A 23,669-nucleotide genomic window follows, 5' to 3' on the forward strand; every position below is an offset into this window, starting at 1 on the left:
TATTTTGTGTGTGTGTGTGAATGCAATGATTGGATTTGGAAACTGGTGCCTTTTGAAGATTTCCACATAAGTAGGGTGAAAGTCATGATGAAGAGAACCTATCTGCTTGCAGTGATTTCAGTGCAGTTAGGATGTTTTAGTGCACTAAAACGCTGTGGAGAATATTATTAAAACTGAGCATTTCATGCAATATTACAGGTTATATTTGTGTTTTATCTCTGGTTTTCGCATTTGCTTCCTTTACACAATGGCTAGAAGGCATATATTTTTGTGAGGACTCCAAGTCAGTTGGAATATAAGGGTGTTAGCAGGCTGGAGAGGCACGTGATATGTTGCGTGATGCAAGTGACCCAATATCTAAGTTGCAAAAGATAACTGAAAGATTGCAAAGCCTAACTTTTATGAAGTTATAAGCAAAGTAGTACCATGCTTTTGATATCAAATGTGCTTTTTGGTGTGGCAGCAGAATCACAGATAAATAAAATACTGATTAATCTATCACCATGTCCAACTTCAATTTCTGATTTTATTTTTATTTAGCAATAGTGGGACTCCAACTCCAGCTTTGGACTCTGATGTTACCACGTTGAGAGGTCAGTTTTCATTTAAGTCTGTCGGGGCTGATTCTGAATTACTAGAAAGTTGAGAAATTTGATGGTGTTTGGCTTTGAGAAAGAATTGTGAATTTTTCCATCTCCAAATAATGCTTTTTGTGATCTGGAGATCATGTTATATCCTGACATTGTGTTGTTATTCTATGAGTCATGAAAATCCTACTTGAAAAATTAGCTCTCTGTACTTTTTACTGCACTTAACGTCATGTTCCCCAAAATACGTCTGCTTAAACAGAACATTAGCATTAGAATTTTATTCTGATTAGTGTATTTGATACTTTTCCTCAGGCTTTTCAGGTGTTTCCTGTGTTGTTTCTGTCATAGGACTAGGAATCAAATTTTACTGTTGGTTTATGCTTGCTGAACTGCTTCTGTGTTTATCTACATGTACATGGTTATATTAAAAAAACCAAACCAAAACAAAATAATACTGCTCTCTTTCAAACCCAGATGCAGCTGCCAATATTCTTCCCCCTCATGAGATCTCTGAGAGTCCTGCAAGTGGTACCATCCATGAGATCGAAGATGCAGACAATACTGTGAGCGGGTTATTTTTGTTTGGTTCAGCATTCTATTGCCTTTCCTCAATAATTATAATATTTGTGGTCATTTGCATTTCCTAGTACTTAAAGATGTTGTTAGCATAGTGTGTTAACACAAATTAAGATTCCATAAAAACAGGGCATGAACTTTAGAAAGTTTTAAAATAATTTCCTGGGTAGGTATTTTTTCATTTGCAGAGGCTTTGCAATGCTGTTTCCCCCACAGTGAGAGAGAACAGATCAGTTGAGCTATCAGATGAGGATTTTGCTAGTGACATAGGGCTAGTCAGGGAATGCCTGGGGCTTTTGAAAGCTCCAAGAAGAATGTGAAGCATTATTATTCCTATGGAAACACAATACCCCTTAAATTGCTGTAGTAGTGTTTTGTGGGTCTGTGTGGTACAATGGTGTAGGACAGTGGTGAGGTGGCCTGGATAGCCTTCAAGGTTCCTTCTGATTCTCTGCTCCTTTTCCTCTGCTGACATAGATGCACTTTTATGTATCAGCTTACAGTCACCCTTACCTTGATATTGAAACAAAACTCCCGACATAGGGAAGCCTACATCAAGTACTTAGAACATCTCTGTAAAAGTGAGCTGGCTTTCAGAAGTGCTGACCACCACATAGGTCCCAGGGAAGTATTTGCTTCCAGGAAACAATTCCTCTGGATTAAAATTTAAGCCCAACTGCTGTATTCATGGGCCTACATGACTGAAGAAACTTTTGCAAACCAGTGGTATGAATCAGCTGGCTTTTTTTTTTTTTTTTTTTTCCTATAAACATGAAACTCTCAGTGGATTTACTGAGAAGCTTACAAAGTTGCACATGCTGCATATAAGTAGAAGCTGATTTATGGTGCTGGATTTAACCGTGCCCTGTTCTGTAACCTAGTATGGCTGTGAAACAAAGCTGGGCCAAGCTGTGCGTTCTTCTAGAGCTTTCAGGGCTGACTGTAGAGCTCTGATATTGTGCTTCGAAGAATAAATTCTGAATATGAAATGGGCAGACAGCTTCTGACTCAAGTCCAGGGTCTGATTAATGGGGATCTGATTAATGTTTATAAATATTTAAGGGGAGAGTGTCTAGAGGACAAGGCCAGACTCTTCTAATTGGCACCCAACAATAGGACAAGAGGCAATGGGCATAAACTGCAGCATAGGAAGTTCCACCTGTACATAAGGAAGAACTTCTTTACTGTGAGGGTGACTGAGCACTGGAACAGGTTGCCCAGAGAGGTTGTGGAATCTCCCTCCCTGGAGATATTAAAAAACTGTCTGGACAAAATCCTGGTTCATGTCCTCTAGGAGTCCCTGCTTGAGCAGGGGGGTTGGACTAGATGACCTTCAGAGGTCCCTTCCAACCTCAACCATTCTGTGATTCTGTCTGACTTTATATTATGTACCAAAAACATGTGTGGTTTGGTCTCATGTACACCATTATTCTTATTTGAAACAGAACTGCCTGAAGTATTCCTGCCTGAGCAGAGAATATGACGGCTCAGTTAATCAGAAAGAAACCAGAATTCGATTGCTGCTGCTGCTGCTACAGTGTTTTCACTCTATACAGTTACATCCCACCTCGTCATTGCTCGTTGCAGCCAAAATGCAGTGCAGATTACAAGACCAAGAGTGAGCCAAGCTCATCTTTCCGCACTCATACATCAACTGCACTTTTGGTTTTGGGGGGGCTGATAAATGATTGAACTACAGGGCATTGCAAGCAGCCATATAGTAGCAGCACATACATACCTGCTAAGTATGTATCTCTCAAATGCTTTACTAGCTCAACTAGCTCTCAACTAGCTTTAAGTAGTGTACCAGTCATTATGGTCCTTAACAAAGTTATCTAGTAAAAAAGGGATTGGGGGGAGGAAGAGGATTTAACTAGACATTTTTAGAGGGTCCCTAAACAATGTTTAAGTCGCTCACTGGTGGCAGCTAAACTTTCTGGAGAAAGGTTTTTCCATTTCCTGCACCATACGTAACACAGGCTCCAGATTTGCTGAAGAGGTCAGTTTTGTTGGCTCCCTTTTTTCATTTTTAATGGGGAAAAAGCAACAACTGCATGGAAATAGCCAAAGACATTTGGCTATTTGGCTAAAGTTAACTTAAGCCAGCTTCCCCTTCCCTCCCTCACAAATAGAAATTTTTTGTTTTAGAACAAAACCATGAAATGAGATCTGTTTGGTTTTTTTTTTTTTTTTTTTTTTTTATACTTTCAGTATACCACAAGGAATAATATGCTGGTTGTAAAATACTGGGGAACTAAGCAGAAAGTGTTCTTCCTGTGTTGTTCAGTCATTCAGATTAGATTAAAACTTGGAATTAACTGCTGCCCATGGCAGCCATGAATGCTACATGCTTCCCTGATGCCTTGCACGGCCACTGTTGTGGGGCCTTGGGGAACTGCAGACCCCTACCACCACCGCTTCAGCTCAGCAGAGGTCCCTGCAGATCTGCCAGTCCCAGATATCTGGGAGGATCCTTCACTTACTGAGGCTGAACAACACAAGGTACAGAACTTGGCAAAGGTAACTTGTCTTCCAGGTGGAATAGTAAGTAGGAGCCTTGTGATAAATGAATAAATTTTGGGTAACTCAGCCTATTGCTGACTGGGCTCAAGTGAACTGTTGGTGTATCCATAGTTGCACTTCAAATTGCCTCATGAACATCCCACACAACTGGATTTCTGCTTGTAGCTGAGGTCAACTAGATGGTCTTCCACTGGAGTAAAGATGTGCAAATGAAAAATAGATTTATCTGCAATACAAGAATTCTCAAAAAATGTTCTTAGTAGATTGCATCATTAGTTGCTGCCCCTGTCCCTGAGGCTTTGTGAGTACCCCATTACAGTGCAAGGCAAACAGGTATGCTGGTGGCTCAAGTCAGCACGCTGTGCTTTGGACTCCAGTTTTCACATGTCATGTCCATGACCATCAGCATGGCCCAGCAATAGTGCCCTGAGATGTTCCTGTCCATACAGCGTTTATGGAGAGGGCTCAGGTTTTCTGCCCCATTACAAGCCAGAGAAACCTCCAGCTTTGCAGCAGCTGCAGAAGTTTCTGTCCCACAAAGATGTTCAGACCCAAGCTTAGGAATGTAGAGTGCTGTTGACAGATGGCAGACCATATCTGTATATACATATCTAGGGATGCTTTTTACATGGAGTAAATCCAGGGTAGGTAGGAATCTGGTTTGTACTGAGTAACATGGATTTTTTTCTTGGGAAAAAACCACAAAGGGCAAAACAAAACAAACAAAAAAAGGCAATAAATAATCTCTTGCTTTCTCCCCTCTTTCTTCCCTTCCAGATAAATAATGAGATAAAGAAGCAGGATGAGAAGCTAGTGAGACCTGTCACTGAGCAGATGGTTGAGTTCAGCATTTTGATTGTTGGTGAAAAGTACAGTGAGGAGCTGAGTGACCCAACCACTGAGAAGCATCAACTGCTCTCTGAACAATTAATTTCTCAGGTGATTACCTTCCCTGACTTCCTTTTTTGTTTTTGGTGGCTCTGCAAAGGAGTAGTAGCACATAACACCTGTGTTAGGGCTGCCTTTTTCTCATGGGCTCTACAGAACCAGCTTAGGACTTTCGTTGCCTGAGGCAGGCTAGAAAATATGCACCGACTGTTAGAATACTGTTTTGTCTGACAAAGTAGCGGAGTGCCATACACTGTGTGTAGCACCAGTCACCAAAGACCAGTTACTCCAGTTTTCTTTTTGTGTTTCTCATGAAATAGCCCACTCTCATTTTTGCAGGCAAAAGAGGTCAAAAATGCTTTTGGGAGGATCAGAAAATTATGCTGAACCCTAAATGGGGACATATTCTAAACAGGACCTTTCTGAGGGATATCTCTCTCTCTCTCTCTCTCCCTTTCTGGTTTCATTAATTTACATTACCTCATGTTAGCAAAAGAAACTAAGCCAGATGTTGGTAATACATGAAACACAGTTTTGCTTATTTTAGCCCTTTTAAAGACTTGTTTCTACCTGGGCTAACTTTGGCCTTACTGTCCTTTCAGAATTTTTCAGTACATCTCCCTGACAGTGTTACTGCAGAAGAGCTTTTAAATTCGCAAAGAAGTGACAAGATTCTTGTTTGCCTCTTGATCCAAATTAATTAATTCTTAAACTTTTAGGCCTTGAAAATCTTAAATTTTAAAGATATATTTAACATCTCTCTAGTGACCAATCTGCTTAGAGTTTATGTCAGTGCTTTCTACTCTCATTGTTCAGTTTGAATTCTTCCATAATGTAGTCAGTTTGAAACTAGGGAGTGAAAAAGATAATTTGAGGGTCTTAGCAAGGCAGCCTGCCCGCACTCTCAAATGGCAGGATGTGAATCAGCTGCAGTTCAGAGCCATCAGCCTGTGCTGAGGCCGTGCTGGAAGGCAGCTGGAGTGACTCAGGTACAGCACAGCACTACCATGGAGTGCAGGCAGAAGGCATACAGGTCCATCAGCACCTGCCTGTGTGGGCATGCTCTGGGTCTCCTGCAGAAGCTGAGCACTCAAATGGGATATAGGATATCTTAACAGTTACACAGCATCCAGATTTTGGACTGGAGAAGAAACTCTGGCATCAGTCTAGAGAATCTGTCTATATAGAGTAGGTGATAGGTGGAGAAATCAGCAAAAGTCACAAACAGCAGAACTCTTTCATTATTTCTACTCAAGGGCAACATTTCTCTGAATGAATCATTGTGCACTGCAGTGAGATACTCTCTGAAACCTACACTGCCAAGACAACTCTTGCTCCTCATTTATGCCCAGAATCAGCAGTACATTTTAAAACCCTCCAGCCAGTTCTTAAACATGTGCTGAAATCCCATTGGAATCACTGGGAATGAACCATGGTTTACACTGTTGGGCACCTACTTCAAAGAAAAAATACATATGTGCATATACATATATACATATACACATATATGCATGGTTTATTAAAACTGGATTTCAACTTAATTTAATTTTGATTAAAATTTAAATTTTAATTTGTATGCTACAAATAAGGTTACTGACCAATCAATATACAAATGCATATTTAAAATATGATCTGTCTCCTAACTTTCCAGTATTTCTTTTTTTTAATTTTGTCTATAATGATGGTAATTTTATTACCATCATTTCCTTGGGGCAGAGAGTTTGTCTTTCCTTTCTCTTGGGAGAGGCATCTAGGGTGCCATACAGCAGCACATCATGAGGCTTATCTTTTCTCTAGCTTTGCTTCTTTCTTCGTCCCATTTAGTTGGGGTTCTCTGTTGAATCCCTTTTACTGGGGCTAACCCTCTGCCAGATCCCGGGCCAGATGGGAAAGAGATGTACTCTTCACTGCAATCAAAAAGCATCACTACAACTGTCACAAGTTGCTAGTGTAGGCTAGACATCTTAATTTTCCTAGTTGTGTGGCCAAGTAGCAATGCCATGGTGTGTGTGTGTGGAAGAAATGTCAGATGGGACAGAGTCCACCTGGCACATGGATGTTCCACTTCTTTGATCCCTTGCCTGGTTTTCTCTGTGCTTGGATAAAGAAGCTCTTGGAAAAAAGAAACTCAGCAGCAATTTGATTGTTTAAGTCTCACTAGAGACAGTTTTAAAATAGGGAGATTGGGGAGGGGAAGAAGAATTTGGGGAATAAAAAATAATCCTCAGCTGGCAAGGATCTTTTGAGAGTCGGAAAAAAAAACCAAACCCAAACCAGCATGAACCTTCAATATTCTATTTCTTGTTTTTGTCTCATGTAACACAGTTGCCTGTTGAATTAGGCCTGGACCTGATGCCGTTTTGCTGCCCGCAGATGTCTTTTTTGAGTGGCACTGCCCATCACTCCTGAGTGAGCCCTTTGTATGTTCAGGGCAGCAGAGATGAGCCATGTTTTGCACTAGTGCTTCTTTGGAGTCTGAGATCCCTGTTCCTATGGCAGCCACTGCTGCTCTTGCTTAAGTTGCTAAAGTCCAGAGCATTTTCCTGAATTCTTTTTAATATGGAGAAGTTTGACAGGTAATGGAAACCTTTTGGGCAGAGAAGGGTTTGTGTTGCATAAATGAGAGAAAGAATGTAGTTTGCTATGGGCAGTGCAGATCTCTGCAGAGTCTGTTTGAACTTCCTCCCCTTTGAATGTTTCTATGCAGTTCTTGGGGAACACTGGATGTTGTTCATCATACTTTTTCTTTTCCACTTATAATAATGAAACAATGTCACCAAAACTCTTCTTCCATAAAGAGAGATAATATTCAACCATTTTTGTCCCATTAGATACAACAGCTCAGATACATTTTTAGAAAATGTTGAAAATGCTTCTTGATTTTTCACTGAGTAAGGTGGAGGAAATCTGTGTTAATTTTCTGTTTCCCCTTCAAAATAGATCAAAAGTGTATTTGAAGGACTACCTGGATACAAAAGCATCCGCATCCTAGATTACAGGTAAAAAGACAATGATGTGTATGTAGTGATTGAAACCAATCATGTTTGATGGTGTGAAGAATTGGAAGAATGTTGAGCAGGTGTGTGGGAGTTCCTAGGATGTATTAAGCAAAGGACAAGTGCTGTCATATTTGGTACCTCTATATACAAAAGCTGAAATAGAAATACAGAGCTGTATGTAAATGTAATAATTGCTTTTTTGCTCCTGGCATCCATGAGAGAATCTCACATGATATGCTTGCCTTCATTTTAAGACAAAGCATTCTTGTTCAAGATTCTAGCCTAAAATTAAAAGAGATCTTTTCTAATTTAAAATTAGTATCTGATACTTCTTCAGTACTTTGACACGTCCTAGTATTAAACAAGGAAGGACACAGGAACCTTTTCTAGAAATATGTGGTGTATTTAATTTTTTTTTCAACTTCTTGATGTTACTTTGGGATGACTCTAAAGGTTGGTAGATTCTATCCTAAAATTAAAAGAGATCTAATTTAAAATTAGTATCTGATACCTCTTCAGTACTTTGACACATCCTAGTATTAAACAAGGAAGAACACAGAAACCTTTTCTGGAAATATGTGATGTAATTTAATTTTTTTTTCAACTTCTTAATGTTACTTTGGGATGACTCTAAAGGTTGGTGTTTGAGATAAGTAAAGGTCTTTCTCCCTTTGATCAAAGCAAAGGTGAGTGGATAGTTTGATAAATGATGTGCAATGTTTTAACTCTTCTTATAAATTTTTTTAAAGACTAGGTTCCTCAAAGCAATTTGTGTTTCAGAATGACATTTTAAGTTAATTGGGGAAAAAGGGGACCCTGTGTATTATGCATCAAACATCTGATGTCTGAGTTTTGGGGTACATGGATCACAAATTATGATTTTTTTTCTTGAATGGTCTGGATATAACTTTCAGAATCTAATGAGAGTGTTCATGAGTTAATCTAAATTGTGTTTTCTTTGAGACTTTTAAAGATGTGTTTCTTAGAATTTATTGGCTGGAATATTCTAGCTAGAATACATGCAAGTAACAAAGCAGCTATAGTGAGAAAGGTTTTATGGTTGGAACCTTAGACTATGTTCAGTTTCCAGCCTGAAAGGCAGCAAAACCTTCCATCTTGGTATCTGCAGTCTAATACATTTGCAAGTTCTTGGCTAATCCAAGAAGACAAATAAAAGGTTGATTTTTCTGGTAAAGGACCAGAGCTCTGTGCTCTCCTGAGCATGACAAAAAAACATGTTTGTAAACTAAACCTTTAGGTAGAATTAGTGAGCCTTGATTTTCTTGGTACTGACAGCAATTGAAGTGCATTATTTGCACTAAGATGAGATGACTCTGCTCTGCTGATTCCTTATGATCAATAGGAAATATCTCAGTTCAGTAAAAGCAGAACAGTTTGTTATGTGGCAGAATAACTATGCAATTTATAACTATTTCTCTGTATACTTTTTCAAATTTGTGTGCCCTGTAGAATACCAAAGCGCATTTGTTAAAGTTACAAGACTTAAAGGAAATTATAACATTGATTTAACAGGGTTTGCTTTTGTGTTTTGTTTTGTTTCTATATTCAGCTCTCCTGGGGAGGACAGGTAAAGACAGCTTTTTTACTGATATTGTCATAATATAAATGGAAAAATGTTTGGCTGGAGGACACTGTTTTGGGGATTTGTAGCTTTGGCTCCTTAGTCAGATATTTATCCAGCATAAATATTATGTGAGGGGTTTCTACCAGAGACTGCAAGCAACTGATCTGTTTTGATTACGGATAAACCTAATTTGCTTGTTTAAGTCCTAATCATAAAAAACTACTCGGGGAAAATCTTCCTAAACACAAGTCGGCTACTGGGCTAACTTGTGTCTAGGAGTCTTTTTTTGTGAAGAAAACCAAATTGCTTAATTATGACTCAAGTTCTTTATACTTTGCAGCAAAGTCTTGAATAGATACAGGATGATTAGTATTATAGAAATTAAAGTAGGTAAGAAAACCATAGTTCTCCAGCAAAGGCAGCTGGCTTAGCTACTTCAAGGCCAGAGAAGCTGCACATCTTAGCAGTTTTATAAACATTCTTAGCAGAAGATGGGATCATTATGGGCTTGTTTTTCATCAGACATATGCAGGTTAAACAAAATTTTTCTCCTTTAGTATTTTAAGAATTTCACAAGACAAAAAAATGAACTGCAGCCTTTAACTTACTAGATGGATTGTTTTCTTTTGTGTATTTCTTAGCAAAGGCCTAACCAGTTTCCAGAAATAGTTTTACCAAGAATGAGCATTTTAATTTTAGAAGAAAGGTTAGAACAAAATCTTTTCACAAACAATAGTGACTTAAAGCCATCCTCTTCTACTCTGCACTTCTGCAGGCTAAGATGCCTGCAACTCTTCACACACGTTATGTTCCAAGCACCAGATGTTTTACCCCTTTCCAGACAGATGATGGTGGTGTAGCTATTAGTTAGGAATTATTAACTGCACTTGACAGCACAGTTGTATTAAATCTAAATGTTACTTTTGAGGAGCATGCTGTATTCCATCTTCGCTGTGCCTTTTCACTACTGCTGCCCTTTTTTATTTCCTCTGCTGACAGTGCCCACAGTGGGCTCATTTCAGGGATAGAGCCAGCAGCGAAGCTCCATCAGGCTCCTGATTTTAGTCAGTGTGCTCACCGATTATGTCTCTGTTGTATCTGGCGCTGGGGCTTTAGAGACTTCCAGCTCTGTGGAATGAGGAAAACCCATCTTTGGAGCACATTTTTCTAACACTTCATAGATTACTTCATTTTCTTACTGTGCCCTGTGTACAGCCAAAATATGTTATATTTTCTAAAGCTCCCTTGTGCTTATGCCCAGTGTATGGTAAATCTGATTGCTGCCTGCTCTGTCATGTGGGAAAGGGCATCCAGACGTATTCAGGAAAAGAAAATCAAGAAGGTGGAGGAGAGTTAATATGAAAAAGCTAAGCTGTACACAGATACAAAACTTTGATAAAGAGTAAATGATCAAATGCATCTAGAAAATGTTCCAAATTATATTCTATATTAAATATAATTTTATTGCTATTAAAGACATAATTTCAAGCAGATTGACATTGCACAGTGACAGTGATTGGGGCTCCATCTTGCTCCTGCATATTGCTTCTATATACAGCCTGTTTTTCCTGGCTGTTTTCGTACCTCAGCCATTCCCATCATTGGCATGATCTTAAAATCATCACTCATGTCACTGCATGCTGGTGGGCCCATTAATAATGCTGACAAAAAGCCAAAGTTTTGGTCTGCTTGTGGTCTGTCTACCATTCACTAACAGAAACTCAGGGCTGGTACCAGACCAGATGTCAGGTGTTGGTAGCCTTTTCCTGCAGAACTCTGCAGTGGTGGAAAGCACAGGCTGTCAGACACAAGTGTGAAAAGAATTAAATTGGTTTTATTTAGGATCCTTTAAAGCAATATATTTTTATATGGAAAGGGGTATTGACACAGGTTCTTGGGGAAAAAAAAATCACAGTGTTTGCTATACGTTGGAAAACTTTGCATCTCTCATCTGTGTTTCTCTTTGTACAACTGAAGGGGAGTGGAAGTTCACTATGCTGTTACATTTGATGGAAGAGCCATCAGCAATGCCACCTGGGACCTGATTAACCTTCATTCCAACAAGGTGGAGGACAACTCCTTTATCGGCATAGAGGATAACCCAACAGCTGTGTACACCATCAGTGATTTCCGAGATTATATTGCTGAAATCCTCCAGAAAAATGCCTTGCTTGAAAACGCTTCCTTGTCATTAGACCCTAACTCTCTCCAGCTTACTAATGGTGGGTATTAATTATGATGCATTGGTGGGCCACACATCTGAAGTCTTATAACAATAAAATCTCAGATGAGTGAATTATTCTCTGAATAATTAAAAAGAAACAACAAAAACAACTGTATTGTAGCTTGTTTTGTGCTGATCGTAACCAGGCCAAGTCATTAGCAGTAGTATTCCATTAGATCAGCCTGGTTTTTTCTTTGACACTGAGGTTTGTGGTATGCAATTTCAGTAATCCTTCCAAAAATTAACAGGAATAGAAGGGGAAATGTGATTCATGTGATGCATGTTGCGCCAAGATGACCTTCGGTTTAGTAGCCCTATATTGGCCTTGAACAGCAGAAAGGAAATACCTGGTTTATTGCTGAATATTCAACAATCCTGCTAGAGGTATTGAAGGATTGCTGTCCATCCCTCTGTTCTCATCTTTCCTCTGTGCTCCTGTCAGTGATCTGGGGGCATTTCCAGAAACAAAGCTCTCTGGCAATTTTTTAAAAGAGATTTTACTCACAAATCTGAGATGAGGGAGGGTTTCCCAGTCAGTCTTCCAAAACAACTTCCTCACAATGCTACTGCAGCCTTTAGATCTCGAGTATTTCTGTTTCCACAGTGAAAGAAATACTGCACCCTACAGCAGAAGACCCATCCTGGATTACTGAGCATCCGGTTATGCTGGAACGCCCCAAGTTTGATGTGAGTATGGTTCTGAGCAGTGGCCTTTGGACACATGTGAACCACTTAACTCAGCACGATGGAATTGCAGCCACCACCCAGAGCTTCTCTATCCTGTTGTTCATGCAGAATAAGTAGTAATGAAGGCACATCTTATACTAGATGAAATGGTGAAATCTCTCACCTGATAATTTGATATCTGTTGCATGACAGTTTTCTGTGATCATCTTGTATTATATGGCAGTACTGTGTTCCTGGCTGTACAGCCAGGACTTGCTTCTTCAGCTTCATCTGTTTTTTCATAATGTTTAGACTGTAAATTGCTCTAAAGACACGGTTCTTCCCACAATACTACCTTTCTTTGGAAAGCCAGAAATAGATGTAAGCAGTAAAGCTGGCTGCTAGAAGAGATAAAATGGTAAGTTTCATATGCTCCTTTTGTTACCATATTGCTTTTACTGATAGTTCTCAGTTCAGTTTTAAACTGATGTCCATCCCCTTAATACCAGCAAAGGAAACACAGAAAAATAATCAGCAGTGGTTTATTTTCCCCTGACCATGTCTGTACAGTGCAAAGGGACTTTAAGCAGAGATACCAATTAGGGGCCAGTGACACCGAGATCAAGTCCACTAGGTCTGCCAACAGCTAGAATTTCTGAATGGTGGAGTATTGTCTGGGCTGAAGGATTTATCCAGTAGGTGTCTGCTCTGCACTCTGTTGTGTAACACAGATGTGCCTTCCAAGAAAAAATGAGCTCAGTTCATACCACAAAATCCAAGTCCACCTGGATATGCTTCGTGGTAGGTTTTCACTAGGTTCATTATGAGATAATGTTGTGAACACAGCTACATTTAATTTCAGGCCGACTTCTGAGATCTTTATGGAAGCAAAATTCATAGTCACTTCACAGAACTCAAATATCCTTGTTAGAGTGGTCACAGGTATAATATCCTTAATTTCATGCTAGTTATAATATATCTAACCTATATTATAGGTATATATAATATCTATATTATACCACAGGTATAATATCCTTAATTTCATGCTAGTTTTCCCTGAGTTTTAAAAACTAATCATTGATGTCTAAAATGCAAATTCACATGGATTTGCCATAAATGCTTCAACATGGTGTGGATAAACATGAATTTAAGTTAACTTTCAGGAAAGAGGTTTCTCTTTACTTGAGCTAACTAGATTAAAATGTTGCAGATGTTTATTCTTTCTCTTTACTTGAGCTGTCTAACTAGATTAAAATGTTGCAGATGTTTATTTTAGTAAGACAAAGAATTCTACCATCTTTACATTCTATCTGTGGATACTCTGACAGATGTGCAGGCAAGAAGATTTTAGAGTAGAAGTAGCTTGGCAATAATAACTTTTAAACCAGTTTTAGGGAATAGTGTGTGCAAGAAAAATTTCTAGAAGTTACATTTTTCTAATCATGGACTATGAATAATAATGTCATCTATGTCTTCAGTCAAAAACTCTAATTATGTAAAAGATATTGAGTATATCCAAAAACCAGCTGTGTACAATCTGCAATACACAGATAATTTGGGAAGTAACTTCAGATAAATTTAAGAAAATCATAAACATACTTAAACTGTAAACAAGGCTGAAATTATTACTCCGTTACTTCCACAGATGTCGAACCTTTATGGTTCAAGTACATACTGCTAAGTAGAACTGCTACCTATGAAACAGAGTTTTGCTATTATTTTTCCTAGCTGATTCGAGAATAAGTTGGATTTATATTATCATGCATACTCCTGACATAATGTGGGACTATCATGACTTCACCATCTGATTGCTAGCAGATGGTACCAGCTAATCATTAATTCTTTTCTTTGAGTTTTACAGCTCTCTTAAAAAGTGAAGAAAAAAAATCAATTCTAGTTTTTGAAATCTGTCTTTTATTATTATTTCTGTTGAGTTGTAACAGGTAGAATGCTCTGGCTTGCTGAATACAATGCCTTTCTGGCAGCAGAAAATGGAAAATCAGGGAGTGGGTTCTGTGTTTGCAGTCATCTGTCATATTTGTAAGCCTTTCAAAAGACATTAGCAAAAACCAGAACTTGCCAATATGATATTAAACTTGTTAATATAATGTATTGCACTGTGACAAGAATCTTTGAATAGTGTTCGTTGTCATAGGAACATCTATCCACATTCAAATAAATGATGAAGTGCAATCCTTGGCAAGTAAACGCTCACATTAAAAAAACCCAACAAACCTGTATAGAGAGGCTATTGCTGGTAGTCCTTATTCATTCTTTATGGAATTTATATGTGTAATTTGTTTCTAATCTTGCACAGTAACTTTTTTTACAGCTTTATTTATAGTGGTCAATTTTTGCCAAAAAAGGTAATTGCTGGAGCATATGTCTATATGGTGTATATATACTTTTCAACTGATTGTTACCATATAAATTAAAAAATGTGAGGAGACTGTGGTAGCATAATAACTGGCTATAAAAATGTAATCAACACAGGTAGACAAATAATTAAATAAAAATACCTTAACTGGTTTGTTTCCAAAGCATTTCACTGCAGCTTGAATGAGGTTGAAAATTTAATTCCCCCACGTTTCAACCAGTAGTAAAATTTCAAATTGAAAAGTATTTGGAGTCTTCTTGTTACTGGTGCTGGTCAAGGAAAAGAAAGAGATCAGGCAGGAATGGTGAACTACAGAAATGGTTAAATCAGGACTTTGTTTTGAATTGTGATAGGTAAACCCGTGTCCACTGCCCACTTAACTTTACTAGTCACCATCAGCAATTGCTTAGTTCTTAGTAAACTGCTTCTTGAAATTGTTTGACAGTTTTTTCATACCCCAAGGGGGTTTTTTGTCCATATCAGACCATTGCACAGCATTGATATGGGGGCAGATAGCCATGTGAAGCAGCAATTCCTGAGTTTCAAGCAGTCAGCTTGCTTTTGTAGCATCAGTCAAAGAATTTAATGTCTCAATTGATTTTTCCCATTATAATTACCTCATGAGACACTGTTGTAATAGATTAATATTCAAAGCTGGAATGTCTTTAGTATTCTAAGTGTAAACCAAATAATGGTAGGGATAAGGAGTAGTAAGTAAAGGTTGTACAAATTGGAGATTTAAAACCAAATTATTTTTTCACATTTCAAACAATTTGCAAATTAATTGTTCCTGCTTTTTGTTATTCATTGTTATCACTGATAGATATTTTTTTCTGCAAAGGCATCTCAGTTTGGAGACTAAAGTTATTCCAGATTCTAAATGCTCTTCTTTACATCGTGGTCTTTGTTTCCCTCCTGTGTTCTCGTACCCATGTCCTCAAAGATAGCAATAACTGACCATAGGGCACATGTACATCCGAGTTCAGTTTCTAAACTGTTTTATTTATCATAGTAACTGTAATATTATAATTACTGTATTGATTATGTAGCTGATGACTAATAACTGTTAAGATCTCTTCATGCCTTAGGAAAGCAGACATTTATCTCTAATTTGAAACAGAGAGATCCATTTTTTCAGTAAAGGACAGGAGATGGGGTGGGTATGGATGGTAAATCTCTTCATACCGTAACTGAAGCTGTGCTCCAAACAATCTGAATGGCTTCTTTCCCTTTTTAGTGGACATAACTGAACATGAAATATATATCACAAGGATGTGCATTTTACATGTATATTGCACGTGCTTAGCAAAGGGTATATATTTACCAGTCCTCCCAGTTTGCCTCCTCCAGCTGCTGGGCATTGCTTTTGCACAGAGGCACTAGTACCAGAATTTGCTGTCGGCTGCTGCTAACACCATTTCTTTGTTCAGCCCAACGCAGACAGCCAGTGCTTCCCCTCTTATAGTGGAAATATTAATAGTGGGTTTGTGTTCCAGGGCAGCACCTTTTTAGCTGAACGGCCTTCAGCAGATGAATCAACTGTCAGCAATACCTTGCACTTTGATTTCACCAAACCAGATTCCACGTCAGATAGCGAACAGTCCAACGACAATGAAATCCATCCAGGACCAGAAAATCTGGACTCTGCAGCCAGTTTGGCACCCAAAACTCCATTTTCCTCAGAGACTGATGTAACTTCTCTGCCTGACAGGCTGAATTTAGAGGATGGGAATCAGACTCCTCCTCTGGTCACTGCACCAGTGTTAGGTAATGATTCTGTGGACTCTCTGGAATGGCTTTCAGCCTCCGACTCTTTAGATGGTAAGTTAATGCACTGACTGAAGTTTAAATTTGGATGACAGTGTTTCCTGTTACTCACCAAAGGTGCAGTTCACCAAAATGACTTTTCAGAAAGGTCTAAAAAATTTGGTATCTTGATAGTTTTTAACTTTCCTGTGTGCAGGTATCCAAGAACAATATGCTAAGATAAAATGTTTGTAACAGTTAATAATGCCTGCTTATCCCTTCAGGAGACGGTATGCACATGATCCTTGTTTAGTTGCACAGAAGTATTTTCATATGGGGCGTGTTTATGTGATGCCATGCAGAGATAACTGATCTCTGAAGTAGACCGACTAGCCTAAGGATGTGCCACACAGTTCCTGCTTTATTGCTTACTCTGCAGTCTTGACTTGGCCCATAGAATATCTGAATGAAAAGTGGGAGAGGTCAGTGGGGGTCCTTCTGACTTTGTCACACTAAAGGCCGGTATATATCATGGGAAACATTCTGAACACAGATCTACAAACAATAAAATTAATAGAATTTGTCGCTTTTTATCATGAACAACAACTTCCACAGCATTCCTCTGAAGAAGCTGGCTGCTCATGGTTTAGACAGTTGCACTCTTCGCTGGGTAACAAACTGTCTGTATGGCTGGGCCCAAAGGGTTGTGGTGAATGGGCTTAAATCCAGTTGGTGGCCAGTCAGAAGTGGCGTTCCCCTGGGCTCAGTAATGGGACCAGCTCTCTTTAATATCTTCATCAATGATCTGGATGGGGGGATTGAGTGTGTCAGTAAGCTTGCAGACAACACCAAGCTGGGTGAGAGTGTTGATCTGCTTGAGGATAGGAAGGCTCTGCAGAGGGATCTGGACAGGCTGGATTGATGGACTGAGGACAATGGCATGAGGTTCAACAAGGCCAAGTGCCAGGTCCTGCAGTTGGGTCACAACAACCCCATGCAACACTACAGGCTTGGGGAGGAGTGGTTGGAGAGCTGCCTGGTGGAAAAGGGCCTGGGGTTGTTGGTCGACAGCCGGCTGAACATGAGCCTGCAGTGTGCACAGGTGGCCAACAAGGCCAACAGCATCCTGGCCTGTATCAAATAGTTTGCCCAGCAGGACCAGGGAAGTGGTCATCTCCCTGTTCTTGGCACTGGTGAGGCTGCATCTCGAGTGCTGTGTTCAGTGTTGGGCCCCTCACTACAAAAAGGACATTGAGGCACTGGAGAAGGCATGTCCACAGAAGGGCAATAAAGCTGGGGAATGGTCTAGAGAATGGGTCCTCTGAGGAGGGGCTGAGGGAACTGGGATTGCTTAGTCTGGAGAAGGGGAGACCTTATCGCTCTCTACAACTACCTGAAAGGAGGCTGTAGTGAGGTGGGAGTTGGTCTCTTTTCCCAAGTAACAAGTGATGTGATGAGAGGATATGACCTCAAGTTATGCTAGAGGAGGTTTAGTTTGGATATTAGGAAAAATTTCTTCCCCTAAAGGATTGTCAAGCACTGGAAGAGGCTGCCCAGGGAAGTGGTTGAGTCACCATGCCTGGAGGTATTTGAAAGACATGTAGATGTGGCACCAAGGGACACAGTTTAGGGGTGGACTTGGCAGTGTGAAGTTTGCAATTGGACTCAATGAACTTAAGGGTTAAATGATGCAATGATTCTAATTGGAAATTTATTTTTATTTTTAGAGTTTGAAAATACTGGACTATCTGAAGACCTTCTTTTGCCTTCAAGTCCTCCTCCTCACCTCGTGCCTGAAGAACCTCCATCTACAGATGATTATGCAGTTCCTCTGCTTTCTGCACCAACAGTGGCCTCTTCATTAGTCACAGAGACAGATATTAAAGCAACAGTATCTGCTGATAAGGAAGAAGCAACTCAGGGTGGCCCCACAGGCAGTAGCAATGCAGACTCTGTGTTGCATGAGTCTGTGGAAGAAATTAATTTTCCCTTAGAAGTACACCCTACAGAAGATGAAACTCATATATATCTTGGAGATAGGGTTATATTTGATGATGGGTCTGGTTCAGGTTTTGATGGCTCAGGAAAAGAAGTGGTATCAAGTATTTGGCCTTGGGAAGAAGCAACACTGGAACCAGTTTTCTACCCTAGTCCTGATAGCTGGCTTGAAGATGACAATAAGTCTTTGTTAATTAGAACTGAAGATATTCCTGAAGGCGTGATCTTGGACTATGTTCTCAACTCTGGGAATAAATTAGATTATGATCCTTCCAAAGATGAGGATGAAGATATGACCAATATAAAAGAAGATTTCCTCGATGAGTCTGAAATATTTGTCTTTCCAGAGACTACAACTCAGCAGGTAACTCTCTTACAGACAGAAGAACCATCGTCTGTGGAACCATCTACACAAACAGAAATATTGGGCATGTATGAGTCTCCTTTTGTTAAACCATCCTTGGATTTGGAGCCTTCAGTGGACCATTCCTTTGTAGACATGCCAACTGAAGAGGCCCCTGTCTCACCGCACAATACAGGTCTGTCTGTGGAAGATAGTCTCCTCACATCTACAGGGACCATCAGAGTGGAGCAGCCTAAAGAGTCCAGTGTAGGTCAGAACATCATTTCTGAAGCAGTTGAACACCAAAATGAAGACAGGACAATGGTAGAAGAACTATTCACAGGTGGGCAGTCAGATGTAACTGAAGCTGTTACAATAGGCCACGTGGACACAGGCTCTTCAGAAACTATTCTCATTGCAGATCCTTCCATGGTAAACCCTGATGCTTCCACAGAAAACCCTGATGCTTCCACAGAAAACCCTGATGCTTCCACGGAAAACCCTGATGCTTTCACGCTAAACCCAGGTGCTTTCACAGAAAATTCTGATGCTTCCATGGAAAACCCTGACGCTTTCACAGAAACCCCTGATGCTTCCACGGAAAATTCTGTTGCTTCCACAGAAAATTCTGTTGCTTCCACGGAAAACCCTGATGCTTTCACAGAAAACCCCAGAGCTTTAACAGAAAACCCTGATGCTTTCACGGAAGATTCTGATGCTTTCACGGAAGATTATGATGCTTCCATGGAAAATTCTGATGCTTCCAGGGAAAATTCTGATGCTTTCACGGTAAACCCCAGTGCTTTAACGGAAAACCCTGATGCTTCCACAGCAAACCCTGATGCTTCCACAGCAAACCCTGATGCTTCCATGGTCAACCCTGATGCTTTCATGGAAAATTCTGATGCTTCCATGGTAAAACCTGACGCTTTCACGGTAAAACCTGACACTTTCACGGAAAACCCTGATGCTTCTGTGGAAAACCCTGATGCTTCCATGGAAAATTCTGACGCTTCCATGGAGAACCCTGATGCTTCCACAGTAAAACCTGACCCTTTCACAGAAAACCCCGATGCTTCCGCAGTAAACCTTGACGCTTTCACGGAACAGCCTGACACTTCCATGGTAAACCTTGATGCTTCCACAGTAAACCCTGATGCTTCTGCAGTAAACCTTGATGCCTCCACAGAAGAGCAGCAAAGCCTAGATTCATCATTAGCAGGCCAAGACACTAGTGGATCAGCAGTGAAGAAACCAGCTGATGTCTGGCCTACTGACAGAGCACTAGAAAACTCTTTAGATCAGACAGTGCAATCGGCAATGCCAGCTGTCACTCAGGTTTCAACTGCATTTCCTTCTGTGATAGATCAGACCACGGTTCCAGAGGGCTTTGCTGTGCAGGATGGTACAGACCATGACACGCATGTTTCCATGAGCTTCAGCACTGTTATGAACTCTTATGTAACAGTGAGTGCAACAAGCAGGACTATTGAGCTTCCATCCAATCTCCCTCCTGTGGAATCCACAGTGTCATCATCTGTGGCTACCTCAACAAAGCTGGGAGATGAAACAACGAGCGTCTTGGATGTTTCAGTAGACCTGGATCATGTGAGCACTGTCCACTTTTCTCCTGAGCTGACTGAGGAGGGAAGGAGCATCACTGAAAGTCATGTGGAGCTAACAACTCATGGCCTGTCCACAGAGATGGCCAGTGTGGCTTGGGCCACACATGAAAATCGCAATGGTACTATCCCGTCACGGGCTCTAGTGGTGTTTTTCAGTCTTCGCGTTACCAACATGATGTTTTCAGAGGACTTGTTTAATAAAAACTCCCCTGAATACAAAGCGTTGGAGCAACGGTTCTTGGAACTGGTAAGAATCACTTCTGTGCTGAATGTCCATTACCAGATAGATAAAAATTGCTGGTAGATAATAGTTTGCTGACTCTCTTTTGCGGAGAGCAATTCAAGATGGGTATTTTATTTGTGTCCCTCCATGGGAAAATTCTGCCTGGAAATGGAGAGCGGAGTTGTGTTTTGGGTTTTATTCAATCAGTAGTCTCTCTAAAATTTAACTTTAGGGCTATGGGCCAGATGCTGGTGTCCATAAATGTAGCAGTGGAGCTGAAGTCACTACAACACTCCCCTCGCTTCCAGAGGGCTCTGTATTTAGTCTGGAGGGAGAGCCAAGTCAACCAGCTGGGGCTGTGGGGAGGTAACTTTCTGCAACACATTCAACCCATCCTAAGAGGTAGTTGAGGGAACTAAGCTGTTCTGAAGCTGGCTGAGGGCTAGCAAAGCCTCACAGGAGTTGTGCAGCAACAGTGGCCAAAATGTAACTAGGAAATTCCGCTATCCTGACTGAAATGGACATTTTGTCCTGGGAGATGAAGGGAGCAAAGGAGAGAGAGGGAAGGGGAATATGCTTGAAAGAAATACCCTGTGAAGTGGCGAGTATTCCTGGTGCTAAGATCAAGGGAGAGCACCATGTATGTCCCAAGAATTGCATTTCTGAATCGTAGATTTTTGGAAACTGTCTGCAAATTGATTTATTCTCAAGAATTGTCTGAAGTACTCGGGGTCCTGGCAAGCTGCCAGCATGAGCCTCCATTGGGTAAAATTTTAATACCCTTGCTGTGGGATTTGGATAAAATAATTCCGACTCCCGCTGTCTGATGCAATAACAGTGCAACTGGCTTGAGTAGAGATTCAGAGATTCAGCTTTTCTGTCACGTCCCCTGTGTTGCAGCTGGTGCCCTACCTTCAGTCAAATCTGACAGGCTTCCAGAATCTCGAAATCCTGAACTTCAGGAATGGAAGCATCGTGGTCAACAGTCGAATGAAGTTTGCCAAACCTGTGCCTCGGAATGTCACCAACGCTGTGTATGTGATCCTGGAAGACTTCTGTAACACTGCCTATCACACCATGAACCTGGCCATCGATAAATACTCTTTGGATGTGGAGTCAGGTAAGGATGGTAGGAAAACCCAGTTTAGAGGAAGGGATTTAGAGCAGCTTCTGCTTTTAGAACTTGTTACCAGCAGCTCAGAGGCTGCTCACTGCTTTTCACAGGCTGGGCTTTAGGAAGACAGACTTTTGCGGAGTTCAAACAAGCAAATAAAAAGCTGTTCAGGGGGCTACAGAGGTGAAAAAGTGTGACTCAAACTGAGCAAATTATATGGGGGCCCATATAGAAATATGTGGACAAAAGTGGCTCGTGTAATACTGTGTCTAATGCCACTGCACTTTCATGGGGGAGTGAGGGGGAACAGTGGTGCATGTGATCGTTCCCACAGCTGGTAGCCAGCTTAGTTGCCAGGTGGGCATCGGCACAGGTAACAGCCGCTGCCTTACTCTTGCGGTAAGGTCTTGCTTACACTAAAAAGTTACAGGCTCCCTCTTAGTTTACTTCTCTGAGACAGTGAGAAAGTTTTTTTCCCCTCTCCAGGTTAGCCTGTGGTTCACCATAGAAGCACCTTCCTGTTTTAAGGTTAGACAAAAATCCTTTTTGGCAAATGGGAGCTGTTCTTCTGGGGTAACTCTCTTATAAAGATGGTCTAATTAGCATGGCAAATCTTCTGCTCTTGATCATTTCACTGTATGCCAGCCCCCTTAAGCTTTCCTTGCAGATCACAGTAGGTGAGGAGTGCCCAAAGTCCCCTTGCCCTTCCCCGTGTGCCATCTAGATTTTCTCTAACCAGAACTCCTGGAGATGAGCTGTGTTTTACTAATTTGCAAAACAGAGTCCCAGCAGACAAGAGAACATCTGAGGCTGAGGGACTGCACATTCCAGTATGAAAAAGAACACTTTATGCTTGCTTTCTTGATTGGCTTGCTGGGTGGTTTTTAGCCACGCCACTGTGCAGGCAGAGGAACACTTCCTCACTTCTTCACCTTAGCAGAACCTTCTGTTACTCAGGGAAGGCACGTGCCAGATTTTTGTGGATTATTTTAACTAAGAGACTTTTGGAGAAAACGGCAGCAGACAGCCAGCACTTTGCCTCAGCTAAGGTTCTCCTACGTTGTTAATATTTTCTGCTTTGTCTACCCTCAGGTGAGCAAGCAGATCCCTGCAAGTTCCAGGCCTGCAATGAGTTCTCTGAGTGCTTAGTGAATCGCTGGAGTGGGGAAGCCGAGTGCGTCTGCAATCCTGGCTACCTGAGTGTCGACGGGCTGCCGTGCAGTAGCGTTTGTGATCTGCAACCAGACTTTTGCCTGAATGATGGGAAGTGTGACATAAGCCCTGGGCAAGGGGCCATCTGTAGGTAGGTCATTCTGCTCTTTGAAGTATCTGCTTCCTCTGTGCACATGTTCTATGGACTTTATTTCTCAACCCTTTATTGTCTCCTCTGTTGCAGCGTTCAACAAGATTTGTGCCAAATTCATAGAATCATACAATGGTTTGGGTTGGAAGGGACCTTAAAGATCATCCAGTTCCAATCCTGTAAGATAATGTGTAACAAGTGAGATGATAATGATTATCATTCATGTTATGCTGCTGAGTCAAAGTCCCAATATTAACATTAGTTCTCCTATGTAAATATTGGAAATGAGACAGTAAGAAGTTTCTTTAATAGAATAGAAACATTAGGAAATACAACTAACTACAAAAAAACATAGTAGTGGAACATAGGTATTCAAATCACCTTCACTGACCTCTGGGGACAGAATTTGGATGTTTTCTCAAGTTGCAAAGTGTTAGAGAATGTTAATTCAATCACAACAATTTGTATCTGAAAGGCATATTCATACAACATAAATGTATTAAAAATAGTGCTTTTTGTTAAGAAAAGGTTATAAAGTAAATCATTGGCCATTTGAGAAAAATCATGTGTGGTTGGTTCATCAAGGCACAGGCCCCCTGGTTCAAATTTTTACTTTTAAAAGGATGCAGATGCATTTGAACAGGATCTCTGTATCTTACTAGTAATGGAAAAGACTTAGTATAAGATATAGACAAAGTGATGCTCCCTCTGACATTGCACTCATTTTTTTTTTTCCTTTTCAAGCAATGTAACAGTCCATTTTAAAAAACAAAATGTACCTGACAACAAAAGGTAGGAGACTTATTGCAAAAAAGAATATGACTATTAGTAATTATTATTTATGCTACTTCAGGTGCTTTTTTTAAAAAAAAGCTTACCTAGAATGTCT

The 23,669-nt window shown here is 40.5% G+C and overlaps 1 protein-coding gene across 1 annotated transcript; it reads left to right on the top strand.

Annotated features, from left to right (window-relative positions):
* Positions 1-540: 540 nt before the first annotated feature.
* On the top strand, positions 541-22,780 carry IMPG2 (interphotoreceptor matrix proteoglycan 2; the record flags this gene model as incomplete). Its single annotated transcript, XM_010177357.1, has 12 exons — positions 541-593; positions 1,065-1,153; positions 4,467-4,628; positions 7,518-7,576; positions 9,147-9,164; positions 11,139-11,383; positions 11,990-12,072; positions 15,925-16,249; positions 17,902-18,939; positions 19,675-20,387; positions 21,264-21,483; positions 22,570-22,780. Coding segments are annotated over 12 exons (3,216 nt in total), but the record flags the coding sequence as incomplete, so codon positions are not given.
* Between the last annotated feature and the right edge of the window lie 889 nt (positions 22,781-23,669).

This window comes from Antrostomus carolinensis, unplaced genomic scaffold (assembly GCF_000700745.2).
Source record: "Antrostomus carolinensis isolate BGI_N321 unplaced genomic scaffold, ASM70074v2 scaffold16971, whole genome shotgun sequence".
In the NCBI taxonomy this organism is placed as follows: domain Eukaryota; kingdom Metazoa; phylum Chordata; class Aves; order Caprimulgiformes; family Caprimulgidae; genus Antrostomus; species Antrostomus carolinensis.